The sequence below is a fragment of the Polistes canadensis genome, unplaced genomic scaffold, assembly GCF_001313835.1.
Source record: "Polistes canadensis isolate GaletaPanama2010 unplaced genomic scaffold, ASM131383v1 scaffold_25, whole genome shotgun sequence".
NCBI lineage: Eukaryota > Metazoa > Arthropoda > Insecta > Hymenoptera > Vespidae > Polistes > Polistes canadensis.
The window spans coordinates 763,990-779,127 of NW_014569572.1; the positions used below are offsets into that span (position 1 = coordinate 763,990).

The 15,138-nt window shown below is 31.5% G+C and overlaps 1 protein-coding gene across 7 annotated transcripts in view; it reads right to left on the reverse strand.

Moving 5' to 3' along the window:
- The window catches only part of LOC106783794 (glutamate receptor ionotropic, kainate 2), a 79,793-nt gene that overhangs the window by 61,245 nt on the left and 3,410 nt on the right, over positions 1 to 15,138 (reverse strand). For all 7 annotated transcript variants that reach the window (XM_014742665.1, XM_014742663.1, XM_014742664.1 and 4 more), the window contains exon 2: positions 10,400 to 10,595. In XM_014742665.1, the coding sequence (XP_014598151.1) occupies positions 10,400 to 10,493 (94 nt within the window). In that variant the 5' untranslated portion in view covers positions 10,494 to 10,595. The remainder of the gene's footprint in view (positions 1 to 10,399; positions 10,596 to 15,138) is intronic.

Sequence of the window (15,138 nt, forward strand, 5' to 3'; positions counted from 1 at the left end):
TTTGAAATTAAGAAAAAAAAGAAAAAGAGTAATAATAAAAGCCTCATATTTCGAAGAACATATTTCGCGAAGGTGAACTAAAATTCTCGAGGAGTTGAGTGACTCTCGAAGAGGATAAGATGGCAAGTAATTGAAACGAGAAGAACTAGACGAATGAAGATAGAAAGAGAAACGGAAAAACGACGTTGGCTTCTTTACACGAAGAAGATTATCCGAAAGATATTTCGGAAAAAGCTTTTTTTTTTATTTTATTTCTTTTTCTTCTTCTTCTTCTTCGTTAAAAAAATGTTCTCAGTCAGTTTCCCGAGCAAAATATTGTCTGATGGGATGATGATAGCGAAAAGACTAAAGAAAATATAAAAAAAAAAAAACAAAAAACAATACAAAAAGTTTTCTTTTTTTTCTTTTTTATCGAAAACGCCCAAGTCAGAGACAGATGGCGAAACGATTGATCAAAGATAAGTAAAAAGAAAGAGAGGTGGTGTAAAAGAAAAGTGGAAAAGAAGTAGGTACATATAAGTTGAGAAAAGTGAGTTGGATGAAGAGGCTGGAAATAGATGGGTGGGGGGGGAAGGGGGGTAGGGAGTTAGAGGATAAGCGACTTTTTAAAAAAGTTGAACGGAAAGTTCTTTTTTTAAGAAAAACTTTTCTGTTAGATCGAAATGTTATATCCAGACGACGATGAAGAAGACTAGGTAGGACTAGGACTAGGCCCTTTGAGAGACACCGATAAAATAAAATTGAAGAAAATATAAGTAGAAAGATTGGTCTACCCCCCTCCTCTACAAAGTATGTGGGAAAAAAACAGGTAGGTATACCTTTTGAAAGTAATTCTGTGTCACGTTATTAAAAATTCATAATTCAATTGTAATAAAATGTTTAAATGAATTTAAGATAAACGTAGACATTAATAATAATCGATTTATAAAGAATAACGAAGCTTATTTAAAGTGTCAAAATCATTTTTCATCGGGAAAGATTCTCGTAGCCCTAATTCGATGTGATCGAAACCGTAGCGGTGTGTGAGTTAGTGCCAAGTCGTTTCTGGGTCGGATTTCCTAACGACAAAAGTACTTTATCGAACAAAGTCGATATGCCTATTTGGCGACTGAGATGGTACCGTGTACGTAGCCGATAATTTTGGCCATTAATAGTAACCGCCTATGCGACCTGTGGCCATATTAATCTTCCAAATTTCTCTTACGTTAGCTGTATGAATTAATAGGTCAGTCGGAGTCCTCCTATAGATCACACGTATTCAACGACTGCACACACATACACATAGACGAATTATCAATTTTTAATCTCATTATCTAATCTATTATTTTTAAAAAGAAAAAAAAAAAAAGAAACACAAAATATACATATTACATATACCACAGATGTGTATTAACGAACATAGAATATTTGATTTTGAGTTGTATTGATTGGATCAAATCATTTGATTCGATTAAACAATAATATGATCCTCGATTAAACGTTAATTCGATTGTTATTATTTGATTTATTTATGTATTACATTCCCTTTTAGTATTATCTATATGGTGTATCGAATTTCGGGAGGGTGAGCCGAGTTCGTTAAAATTAAATCGACGAGAATGCCTAGGGTGCTCTTCTAAACGCTACTAACGAGTTATTAAACTAATGTTTCTCTCGTCAACGTTGCATTAACCTTTCGAGGTTAAGGAAAATTTTCATTAAATACCAATTATATTATAAAAATAAAATAGTCTCCGATATATTAAACATTTTCTCTTATGGTTTATACATTACTCCACGAATACGATTAATTTTCATGTTAAGGTACCTCCTGTCTCTTCATCTTTGTCATCAATGTTCTCTCTCTCTGTCTCTCTCTCTCTCTCTCTCTCTCTCTCTCTCTCTCTCTCTCTCTGCTTCTGTCTCTTTCTCTCTAAGCAAATGGTACCATTTGAAATTAGACTCATTAACGATACCACATTGCTTCGTGCACAACGAAAAGCATTTACGAGGTGCTACAAGCACTCTGTCACGCGCGCACGCGCAAAGATACCCACCCGCATACATTTCTATGTATTCTACACGTATATGTATATTTAGATACATGCGTATGTATTACATACGTGTCAAATTCGGCACCGTAACCACTCTCGACATTCTCTCTCTCTCTCTCTCTCTCTCTCTCTCTCTCTCTCTCTCTCTCTCTCTCTTTCTCTTTCTCTTGACATTCACACATACACCAATCCTTCCTATCACCTCACCACTGCATCATTAAACGCACAATCCGCTTTCCATTCGGTACGCTCCTGGGACTGAAAAGCGTAATTGCTAGAGTTACTGAAAACACTTGATCCATAAAACATTTGTTCAATTGAAATACAATAATTTTTTTGAAATTGTCTACACGTATCTATGATTTAATGTTTAATGTTTTATTTATTTATTTGTTTTTTTTTTTTTTTTTATATTATAATGAACTCATCGTATTTTTTTTCTTGTTTATATTACAGTACCATTGATATAGTTTAACAAACGAAAGAGATTACGATTGGAATTATATTTTGTGAAAAAATATTAAAGTGTATTTTTGAGAAAGTTTTTAAACAATCGTAAAAACGGAATCGATAAGTATTCTAACGTAAATTATTCTTACGTTCGATTCTATCTATGAATCTATCACGTTGTAGAATATTTTCCTCAAACTCATAAATTACATTCAATCTGTCTACGCGACTAACAAACGAAATGTAGTTTTTTCTGTTGAATTTTTATCGTTACAACGTTACGTAATTCCAATAAATCATTACCGCGTTAGAGTCAAAATTTCTTTCTATGATATAAAAGAATAACGATATTTCTTAACTGACACCAAATATTTATTATCCAGTAACGTTTTCCTAGCCGTAACATTCCATTATTATTTATATATTATTCTCGATTATATAAAGGTTTGCATTTGCAAGGAAAAAAAAGAAAAAAAGAAAAAGAAAAAGAGTAGAAAAAACTAACGAATAAATTGGAAAAAATTCATTTACATCAGTTCGTCGATACCAGATACGTAATATCTATACACAATATATATATATATACGTGTGCACAGATACCTACTTATAAAAGCAAAGTATCTTTTTCGCGGCTTCATCATTCTTTCGTCTCAACCTTCCTGCGAATTGATTCAATCTCTACGCTTTTCATGAATACAGAATCAGGCTTTCGCAAATATGATGTTCTCAAGTTTGCGCGTGAGCCTGTAAGATGCAGCAGAGACGAGAAATCGTTTGCAATATTTTTCAAGAACAAAATGTCTTTTCTAAATGTAAACCAAAACTCGATCGCGATTTATTCAAATATAAATAAATATATAAATATATAAATAAATAAATAAATAAATAAATAAATAAGTAAATAAAGTAAATCACGAGATAAAAAGTATAGATCCGTTTGGTAAGTAACGGACTGTTTACGCACCTGCAAACTAATTCAAGTTGGTTATATGGATGAAGCTGTGAACTGGCAAGACGAATGCGCCCGTTGTTGAATAATGCAACGAGATTCGCGGCTGAAATTAACGTGACCGTTCTACATCTAAGGGTGGTAAAGCCATTCCTGCTATTTCTACGAAATGTCTATGGATATTCCAAGCAACGTTTCGCGATAACAGTGTTATTGCGTTACTGGAAATGACGAGTGGGGTAAAACTGGAAAATCCAAACGAAACGAAACTAAACTAAGACTGGTATTAAATTTACTTGCCCGAAAGAACTTGGTATATACTTGAGAAAATATAAACTTCCAAGTATAAACGTTATATAAATCAAATCGTCTTTCGAACTTTCCTATTATATTACGCCATAATGTATTTAACGATACTCCTTAAACTTTAACCTAGTAATACCATTCGAACGTTATTTACATTATCGATACAATTTTTTTCGTCAATATTTTATTTCCCATTGGATTAACAATTTTTAAAGAAAGTTCTTTTCTCGATTTAAATTATTCGAATAATCATCGATCGTATTCAAATACTTCGTAAATACACGATAGAAAACGAGAACAAATTTGTCAAAGCATAATCAAATATAAAATATTATATATATATAAGTAATTAAATCCACGTGAAAATAATGCATAAAAATAAACGTTTATAATATAATAATTTATATTTTTTATAAAGAATAATAAAAATGAATTAGAATCGTTTGATTTTATTTCTATCAATGATAAAATAATATTATTTAAAAAATGATAGCAAAAAAAGAGGACACCAAAAAAAGAGGACGGGAATAGAGGATTTGGGTATTGTGGAAGATAGGGAAAGACGTCAGAAATTCATGTTGTATGAAGCCTTCGTCTAGCAATCGGATACTATACTCCTCGTTATCGTCTTCGTCTTTGTCATTCTTGTAGCCATAGTCACCATCGTCGTTTTCGTTGTCGTCTCAGGATGGTTATTATACGAACGGCTGTGGAGACAATTACGCGCTAATGGGCGTGCCACCACCCCCCTTTCCTACTGTGTTTATTCGACTTTGCCATTATATTTAGACGTTATCCAGAAAGGAAAACAACGACTACGACGACATCTGGAATATTTTATAAAGTTAATATAAACGATTAGATTTTTTTTTTTTAACCAAAGGAACGATAATAATTAACGATCGATTTGTAAAATGAAAAATCAATGTTTACCCGAGAAAACATTTATTTTATTATCAAATTTTCAAATAGCTTTACAACCTCTCGTTCTATATATGTATGCATATATATTCATATATATGTTACTATGAAAAACTGAAATTGAATAATGTCAATACGTACGAAATACCTTGATGAAAAATCGAATAGATTTGAGTTTATATTTTTACATTTATATTTATATATATATATTTTTATATTGGATTAATATTTCTAAAATATATCAAGCGACCATGCGAATCTTGACATTATCTAATTTTTGATAATTCACGATAACATATAAGATAAATTTTATTTATTCATTACTTGTCTTTTTCTACAATATTAGATTTAAATATAATATATATAAAAATGTGATTTCTTTATAATCTAACAGATAAAAGTTTCCCTCGTCAAATTGCCACCTTCCATAAAGTATTTGTTCAAATTATTATCTACTTTTCCCATCCCCTTACCCTGTGCGTTACATTCGCATAAAACTGTAAATGTAATTCTCGAGTTTGTTGTGTCGTTTCGAAGGAAATAGGAAAGTGTTGACTGTGAATAAGTAAAAAAAGAAAAGAGGGTAGAATAAGAAATAAAAAAAATAAGGAAAGTAAACGATTCGATATGCGCATTTATCGATAAGTTAGGATCGAAGGCGAAAATACGCGTTAATATTCTGTTAGATGCTAGAAGAAGTTGGTGTTGGGTCAACGTTCGGAGTTTCGTGGTTCTCTGGCAACTATCCAGTCTCATCCACCGTATACTATGGATGTATTTTCTAGAAAATATTTACCGTTCCTGTCAAGCTCCTTAGATCAACGCTGAGGGGGACTATCTGCGAAAGTTTATAATAATGGGAAAGCGTGATACGCCTATCTTCTTTATTCTTGAAAACAAAAATATATCTTTCTTTGTTTTTTTTTTTAAAGTTATCTTTATTCTATACGTTTTAAAAATACGGATTTAATAACTATTTTTTTTTGTATTTTTATCTGTATATCTTTTTTTCTACATTTTCGTGCATAGTTTTTGCTAAATTTATTATATCACTTTAAAAACATCGTTATGATGATAACTGTAATCGATATGAAACATTGTTATACCTTGGAATCGATAATTATGTGAAATATATTATTTTATTTTTCGTAATACTTATATTACTTTGAAATACATTTTTTGGATTATATCCCGTACTTGTTAGATTTATTTTTGATCTGTAATATAATTATTATTTTGTTATTAAAATACGTGTGTGTACTCAATACGGATGGATCCAATTGCTTGGATGTTCAATATTGGATACTATATATTTCAAATCGTCATTCTGTACTTTTTCAAAATGTATTTTATCATAATATACGAAAAAAATATAGGATATACGAAATTTTATTAATTTTTGGTAATCTTTTAAAAATAAATGTTCCACATTTGAGACAGTTAGCATATTAATAATAAGTCATTTCTAAATTCTATTCTTAATTCTTATATCTCACATTGTTTTCCTATCGATTTTTAAAAAGTGGGGCGACAATGTCAGCTATTATACGATCCTCCCCTAGTGCGAAGACGTAAAGTTAGAAAAGTTCTATTTCGGTTTCATTGGTTCCATCGATGGTGAAGGGGGAGAATCCACAAAATGGTTACGAGTTACTCGCACTTCTTATCAGGTATAAAAGTAAAGAGAAAAAAAGGGGAAAAAAAGAAAAACAAAAAAAAAAAGAAAAAGGAAAAGAAAAACAGATAAAAAGAAAAAGCATTCGCGGCTTTGAAATCGGCAATTTTCTATCGACAAATTTTATTGTGGACGATATCCTAGCTAGAACGAAGCGATAGTCGGAATCGGACGGTTTTAGGGGTACTTTGGTGAAGCCCTTCAAGTATAATCGCATTATAGCCCTCCGCGTATAGTTCTCATTACACCACACGGTGACTATTTTTCTTTCTTTTTTCTTTTTTTCTTTTTCCATATGAGTATAAAACGTTCCGTTCGTTTTTTTTTGTAAAACGAGTAGTAAAATAAAAGATCGATTAAATAGAATGAAATAATAAATCATATAAGGGGTTGTACGATGTGATATTATGTTGTGATATAATATGTTGTAAAGAAAATAAAACTAATCGCGATCGTTTCTACGATAATACTGTCGTTATATCGAAAGTTTGTCTGAAACAAAGTTGCTCATGTTGTTTGAGATAACCGATTTCCACGTTACTGGTCTCGGACAGCAAGTGGCCAGGATAAGACCACGATAAGGCCACGATGATGTTCAATGACCGCGAGATTGGTTTTGCGAACGAGTTTTCCCTTCGTATCGTTCCTATGCAAATAGGTAAAAGGCGTTTCGATGTTATTACGGTTAACAATAGCGATAAAAATGCAAATAGAAAAAAAAAGAAAAAAAAAACATCTTACTTCGATCTACTTAAACTTTAATGACAGTTTCGAAATTGACTCATGATCAAACCAATTACCACAATGTCGAAGCGTTCGAATTTTTATTTACTCTTGATATATTATGTAATATTATTATTTTTCTTTTTGGTCTATACGCAAAGAAATATTGACTCCGAAAATATTTTATCTATATTTTTTTTTATTTCTTTTATTTCAAAGACACTAATTAATTTCAAATTTCAAATATTTGTTGAAAATGTTTAGAAAAAAAAAAAACATAATATTCTTATCGATCAATTTTTGCGAAAAATTTTCTAATAAAATTCGTATGTCTCATTAAATAAATATATTTATTCTATTATATTTCAAAACGGACGTTTTGGAATTCTAAGTTATTCTAGTCCATCGAAAAGCGATTTAACGTTAGCCGTGTACTGCGGTAGATTAGGTTTTACACGAAACGAAGTTGTTTTGTAAATAAACTGCAGGATTACGTCGAAAGTCTTGTTAGAACTAGAAAGTTTCGTGAAACGACAAGTACCGGAAGACATTTAACGTACTTCTTCTTCTTCTTCTTCCAACGAATAAACGAAAGAGTGAACGAACGAACGAACGAACGAACGAAGATGAATTTCAAACGAAATTTGAAACCGAATCTCATGGGTAGCCACGATAGCCGGATGATCTCCTCAGAAGGAACTTTCTGGTTGGTCGATAACCTTCCGGTTAAGGTCCATCCAACTATCACCTTCCAACTCGTGTCCTAAATAAAGCAAACGACCATTTCGATGCTCGGATATTCCGAAAACCGAAACGATCGACCAATCACTTGCCTTATCGAGAATAATTTCTATCGATAGTGGTCTACCACTACTATTACTAAATGATTCTACATTTCTAATAAATGTATTTTTTTATTTTTTTTTATTTTATATTTTATAATATTTCGAAATTAAAAGATAAGAACTCTAGTAAATGAAAAGCTGATTAAATAGATTTGCATTCTTTAATGCAGGACATTACTTTTTCGAAAAGGACGTTTGCAAAAGGAGTCATCATTCTCACCAACGAATTTATTCTCTTCGTAGAGTAGAAATGCGAGAAACTTAGAGGATAGGAAGGAATGGAAAAGATAAATTGTTTGTAAAGGAGAGAAGGAAGAAGTAAAAGGTGCACCGAGGCTTTGTAAACGGCTCGCGACAGAGTGTAGCACGTTTTTGAGAGGGAAATGAATTTTGCCTGGTGTTTATATTGCCGCTTGTAAACGTTCTTATCCAGCCTGCGTTTCACGAGGGACAAAAGAGCCCTGCCCAGAGTTTGGATAGATCTTAGTGAAGAAAAGAGAAAGAGAAGTAACAAGAATAAGGTGGTGAAAGAAGAGGAGTACGAGGATGAGGAGGAGGAGGAAGAGGAGGAAGAAGCCAATACAGTTATTCGTTTAAAGAGATTCGCGAACGAAAAGCTGCATTTTTCGAGTTCGCCTCATTTTCAAAACGTTCTTCTTTATCTCTTTCTCTTTCTTCTTTCATACACGGATTTACTGCAAAAGAAATGGCTTCTCGGCCCATACAACTACTACCAACGCTTGAAACGATGTTTCTACACGATTCGTATCTCTGATAGACGATTCACTTCCTCGTTTTTCTCCTTTTTCATTCTTTTCTTTCTTCATTTTTTCTTCTTTTTCAAAACCGACCGTAGGGAGTTACCGGAGAAACGAAGTAGCGAGAAGTTAAGTGAGAGAAACCCCATTCGAGATATCAAAAAACAACCTTATGAATTATTACCACTCGTGAATGAAAATATTAACGTGAAAAATATATTTTTTCTTTTTTTCTTTTCGGTTTAATATAAATATTACAATAAAGTTACGGAAAGGGTGGTTTTTATACGTTTATAATGTGAAAAAACACGAACAAATTTCTTTTTTTTTATACACATTCGATTACTAAGAAAAATTCGTCAGGAATATTATAACACGTTTACATGTAAAAATCGTTCTTTTACCAGGTTTTCCCTTTTTTCTTTTTTCCTCCCACTTCAGTTTCTTTTCGTTCACCGTATTTTCTCGTCGTTTTCTCCATTTGGAAGACGCCCACAATGTAAAAAGGGCACCGACATTTCCAAAGAGAGAAGCGGTAGAAGAAAAATAAAATGAAGGAAGAAAAGAAGAATAAGATCTATTCGACCAAGAGAGAACACCATAATAAGAATGTCGTTACCATAGAAATCTAAGCAAAAGTTGAGCTTCACATATCACTCAGCTTGTCCGTTCAAGAATATTCGTGCTACTACTATCTTTGAGAGATAAAAGACATTTTTCAATTGTAAGAGCAATGTAAATTTTACTTTAAAACATTTCTCTTTGACAAAATGAAATGAAATATAACAGAGTATAAATAGACATAACAACATTTTTTCAAACAATTATCGTAGTGAAGTTTAACTCTAACTTTTTTCATTAACTCTTTTGCATTGCTTTACTTTTTACTTAGGTATTACTTTGTCTTCTTCTTCCTTAGTTTATTCGATGTATTCTAATGTCTCTTCCATATCTCGCCATTTTCCATTATTTCATGAGAGTTGAAAACAAATAAGAATAGTTTCCATTTTCTTCAGAGAAAATCGAGTTACGATTTAATTTCTTGGAATGAAATGAATAAGAAAAGTAGACTAATACTTTTTTTTCTTCTTCTTCTTCTTTTAAATATTAATATTTTATTTACATTTTAATATTCATCGAATTCTTAATCAGGCTCGATTATTTATCAAAATTTCACACGAAGAGAGAATAATCAGTTAAATGAAAACTAATAGTTACCGATAATGAGTTTAACAAGAACGTTTCATAATCGTGGATAATACTGACGAATTGCCAACTCTGGTGGATTTTCTCTGGATTCATGGTTTATACCATTCTACGATGATAATTTATGCTACTCATCCGTATTCGGTCCGTGACTTTAGTCACGGCAAGACAACAACAGCTAGAACAGTCTCATTAATTAACAACCAACGTTGAATTTCTAGTGGGAAGTCTGAAGTGAGGCAAAAATTAAATAACACCAATCTGTCCCTATTAAAATTTTAAAAATTCAAATAGGTTACACGGTTGATGCTTTTGCTGCTGCTGCTTCACGTTCTCGTCTCTTTTTTTTTTTTTTTTCTTCTTGTTTTCCTATTTTTATAATTTGACCCAATCCGTAAAAATATAAATGATGTACCGTTTTTTGCCGATTTGAATTGGTTTCAGCTGAACTTGTGACTCTTGATCTATCGGATTTCGATCGGGGATATGTAAAACAATACAAATATATATATTTATCTATTTGAAGTACTCACCGATTTTCACGACTGAGGGTAAAGTTTCGACGACAAACGGCAGCCGAAGCAGCTGAAGGATGAAAGCGGAGGCTACCAGATAGCCCAGATTCATAGCTCATCTCGAAAACCCAGCGCGTCCCGGCCCTTCGGTGGCCCTTTTCACGCGCGTCTATGCCCACGGGCAACGCAATTTCTTCGATTCACTTGCATTTACCTGAAAACCAAAAAAAAAAAACAAAAAAATTAGAAGATAAATTTTTCTTCTTACATACTTTTTATCATAAATCCCATTTGTTGAATAGATTCGTTATTTATCTTTATTTTTTTGTCTTCTCTCTCTTCTTTACGTAACATTTGAAAGATACCGAGAAAATTTTTTTTAACGCGCATTATATTATATCTATACGTGGACAAAAATATTTATGATCACATGCATCGAGAATACGATCTCGTGTATCTTAAACTGACACGATTCGTTCCTATATTTTCAAAGTTATTGATAGACCATCTTCCTGTATTTCCCCCCGATTTATTTTACGCGTTTACCATCGCGCATATTTACTTGTCGTTATAAAAAATGATACGTATTTGGACACGTAACATCGAAATACTTCGTAGAGGTAACGACGAACGAAACAATATATTTTATTTGTTTCATTTTTATTTTCTTCTTAACTCTCCGATTTTTCTCATTTTTTCCCTTTTTTTTTACAATCCAACCGATATAACAGAACGCAAATAAAGTTTGAAAAATGGTGAAATATTGTAGGAAATTATGTACATTATTACATTTATATTTTGAAATTATTTATCGATAGACAGTAATAATAATATACTTAACATGAATGAATACAACATGCATGTATATGCGTGTGTGTGTATATTATTTACATTACATTATTTCGCATTTGGAGAAGTCAAAAGCGGTCTTTCGTGTATTTTTAGCCATTTATCGATAAATATCGATAGTACTCGAAGCTCTTTCGAATATCGAAATGCATTGGAGTTTGGTAGTTACGAGTGGGAAATACATTGCTACGGAGTTAGTCGTTTCTGATTTTATTCGGAATCGTAATTCTACCCTGTATCTCAATTGAAACTACCCTTCATGAGATAACAAAAAAAAAAAAGAACAAAAAAAAATAACTATAGCTTTGTCCTCTGTCTGAACAAAGATATCATATATCCGTTTATTCTTTACGATCGTGTATAAAACTCTGTAACGAAGAATATAATTTCATATATATTTTTTTTATTATTATCTTTCCATTGAGATTAAGCGGAAGAGTTTAAATTCCGATTGAATCGAAGGAAACTAGCTGCACGTTTGTTTTTTATTTTGTTTTATGCATTTCCAATCATTAAGAATCAAATGATATATTAACGAACAAATATTGAAAAAGTGTCTCTCGTCTCGGAGACTTTCGTTAAACGTCGCAGGACGATCAATAATGAAGATGGAAGAAGATGACAATGTCTACAATGATAAAGGAAGGCTGTAAAATTCTAATGTATTTGATATCGTTCTTAAAAAGTTTTCTTAGATATAGTTAATTTTACGTGCACAATACTTTTTAATATAATTTTATTTGAATATACATTTTGTTGTCCTATTACGTTTTTCCATATCATACAATGATATGGGTTGACTATAATTTTGTAACTTAACGTAAAAATAATTTCTTTTACCGACCAACTTTCAATTTTTATTAAACATATATAAAGAAAATAAAAGTATGTTTCTGTAAAAGTTCAGAACTTTTCTTTTTTTCCTTTTGTAAAATAATGCAGCAATAAAACTTACAATTTTAAATCCATTATTGAAAATATAGCCTTAAAACAGAAGTAGAAATGACCATTTTACCGATATCAATTTCCCATGTATAATTACCCCACCCCCCTTATGAGCGTTAATTACATAAACACCAATAAACGTGAACATTTAAAAAAAGAAAACTTATTTTATATTCGTTAATTTAAAATATCAATCCTATTATCATTATCCTGTATATATATGCATCCAATATAAAATATTATTATTCATATATAGAATTTATTAAAAAAACAAAATAAAAAGGAAAAAAAAATTTAGGAAGGATAATCTAATATATACGCGTTGAAGAATGTAACACGTTCAAATGATAGAGAAGATTTGTTACGACTATCTTGAAAAGCTTTTAAAGTCGTGTGCAGCTTCGATATATACAAGCATATAAAGTATATATATGAGTAAAAAATACGTCTATATTCGATGGTTCAATAAATAAGATGGACATTTCCATCGATAAGATTGATTGGGCGTATGTATATCTTGAATATTCTGAAAGTTGAAAGAAAGAAAGAAAGAAAGGAAAAGAAAGGATTGAGGATATCGATGCATTAGTTCTGCAGCGGTTTTTTTTTTATTTTGCATCGAACTATTGAGTCCTTCCATAGTCTGTGCGATACGTCTATAGTGATCTAGCAAATGGATTGGCTCGTAATACAACACTAGAAAATTTGTCTAGACGTATTCTCCTTCAATACTACTACCCCTTCCTTGTTTTCTTTATTTAAAGTTAACACAAGTAAAACCGCGAACGAGCTACGAAGGGAGCTTAAGATTACATCGTATCGATAATAGAAAGAAAGAAAGAAAGTAAGAAAGGAAGAAAGAAAGTGAGAGAGAAAGAAACGTGAGTGCTTTGGAAAGGCTTCTTTGTAAAAGAAATTAGTTTCAGAGTTTCGATGCAAAAAAAAAATAGAAAATTTCGCGAGTAACAAGATTACTGCTAAATATCTATTAGATTGTTCGAAAAGTTATTTCGTTTCTTAAGTAATATGATAAATAAAAAATAAAAAAGAGAATGAGAAAGAAGATATTTTCATATAAACAATTCGAAACGTTTTAAATGATCGCGAATTTGATAAATTAAATTTCTTAGATATTTTTCGCTTCGTTTATACGACAATCAGCATAAATTATCGGTGCGTTCAGTTTATTTTCCTGTCATCATCTTCAATTGGACGATTTTAACGTGGATGCATCTATCCAATCGAAATTATTATAACGAAATTTGGTAAAGTAATTTTATTAATGAAACATAATTTTGTTTTTGCTTAGACTGCATTATTATCCCTACACTAATAATAATAATAATAATAGTTAAGTAAACTACTATAACGAAAACGCTGATTTAGATGTTTCCTTCTACAATGCGATGCCAACGAAATATTACTCGTCGGATTTAAAATCGCGTCTGATGAGAAATTTCTCTCTATTGTAACAATGTAAAATAATATTTGAGATTTACAATTAAAAAAATTCATCATCGGTAAATGCGATTAAGAAAATTTCTATACGAAAAAACGATATTACTTTTCTAACAATCCGATACTTCGATTCTTCTCAAATTTTGTCTTCTAGGCGAGTATAATCGATAAGATTAATAATTAATAATATGAAATAAACTAGATAAATAACATTGTTGAAAATGTTCACGCAATTACATTTGTCGATTACTTTTCGTTCACAAACACACACAATTGATTTAAGTCTTTTTATTCTTGTATATACTAGCGTGATATCAAATGACTCGGATTAAAAGAAGACGAGAAGAGAAACGAGCTTGGAAAAGCAAGTGTACGAGACTTTAATTCAATGTCGTGATTCCTTCATGACTCTCCTAGAATAGAATCGTGAAAATGGTGAGAGGAAAAAGTGGGTGGTAGATCGGTAAAAGGGAAGAAGAAACGATTTTCTTTTTGGTATATACGCCTCGGTTCAGAAGAAACAATGGTATGACTTTTAGTTCGCTCGTGGAAAGATTTCGATGTCGTATATTTTGTGGTGGTGCCAACTCGCAGACTGGCTGGCGACTTTTCGAAAGCGCGTGTTTTCAAAGCACATCCATTGGCTGGAGTTTATGAGTCAGGGTTCGTTCGTTCGTTTCTACTTCGTTTCCTACATAAGGTGGTATATATGTACAATGTATCTATATATGTATGTATGTATGTATCTATCTATCTGTATGTATGGTATGTATGTATGAACAAGTTTTCAATGCGGTCATCGAATCGCCGTCGAATCACCCCCAATGTTGGCCAATCACCATGAATGTTTCCTATTTTACACTCCCAATTCTTTTCCACGACATTGAGGGAAAAGTTTTCCATTGAAAATCGAAACGATAAGAATCGAATAATAAGAAAGGAAACTTACAACGTGATTTATCCGACAGTTTAAATGAAAAGATTCTAATTTAAAATCGTTTTCTCTCTGTTCTTAGCTGGTAAAACATTGGGGAAAATCATTGGATTTTGCTTGTTGGATAAATTTCACTTTACATTTTTCTTTTTTTTTTTTCTGAAGATCAATATTTTACGATTTACATAACTACTTTTGAGAAACACACACAATTTTCTTATAATTTAAAATAATAAATTTATTTGAACGCGAAGGGAAAAAAAAAAGAACTTTCGACTATATTATCGGACTGCGAAAAAGAATTTATAATGTTCGGGGGGGTATAGAGCTTAAAGAAAAAGAAAAAAAGAAAATGTAATAAAACGAGGAGGTTTTTAATATCGTTGATATTCCATGCGACAAGTAATATAAACGGTGGTATGTACTATTTCATAAATTTGTACGCATACTCGGAGTATTATATCGTGGTGGAATAAATGGAAAGAGTTTTTTTTTTTTTTTTCATTCGCGTCAATGATATTATATGTGTGCGTTCGGTAAATGATAATAATAAAAAAGAAATATATATATA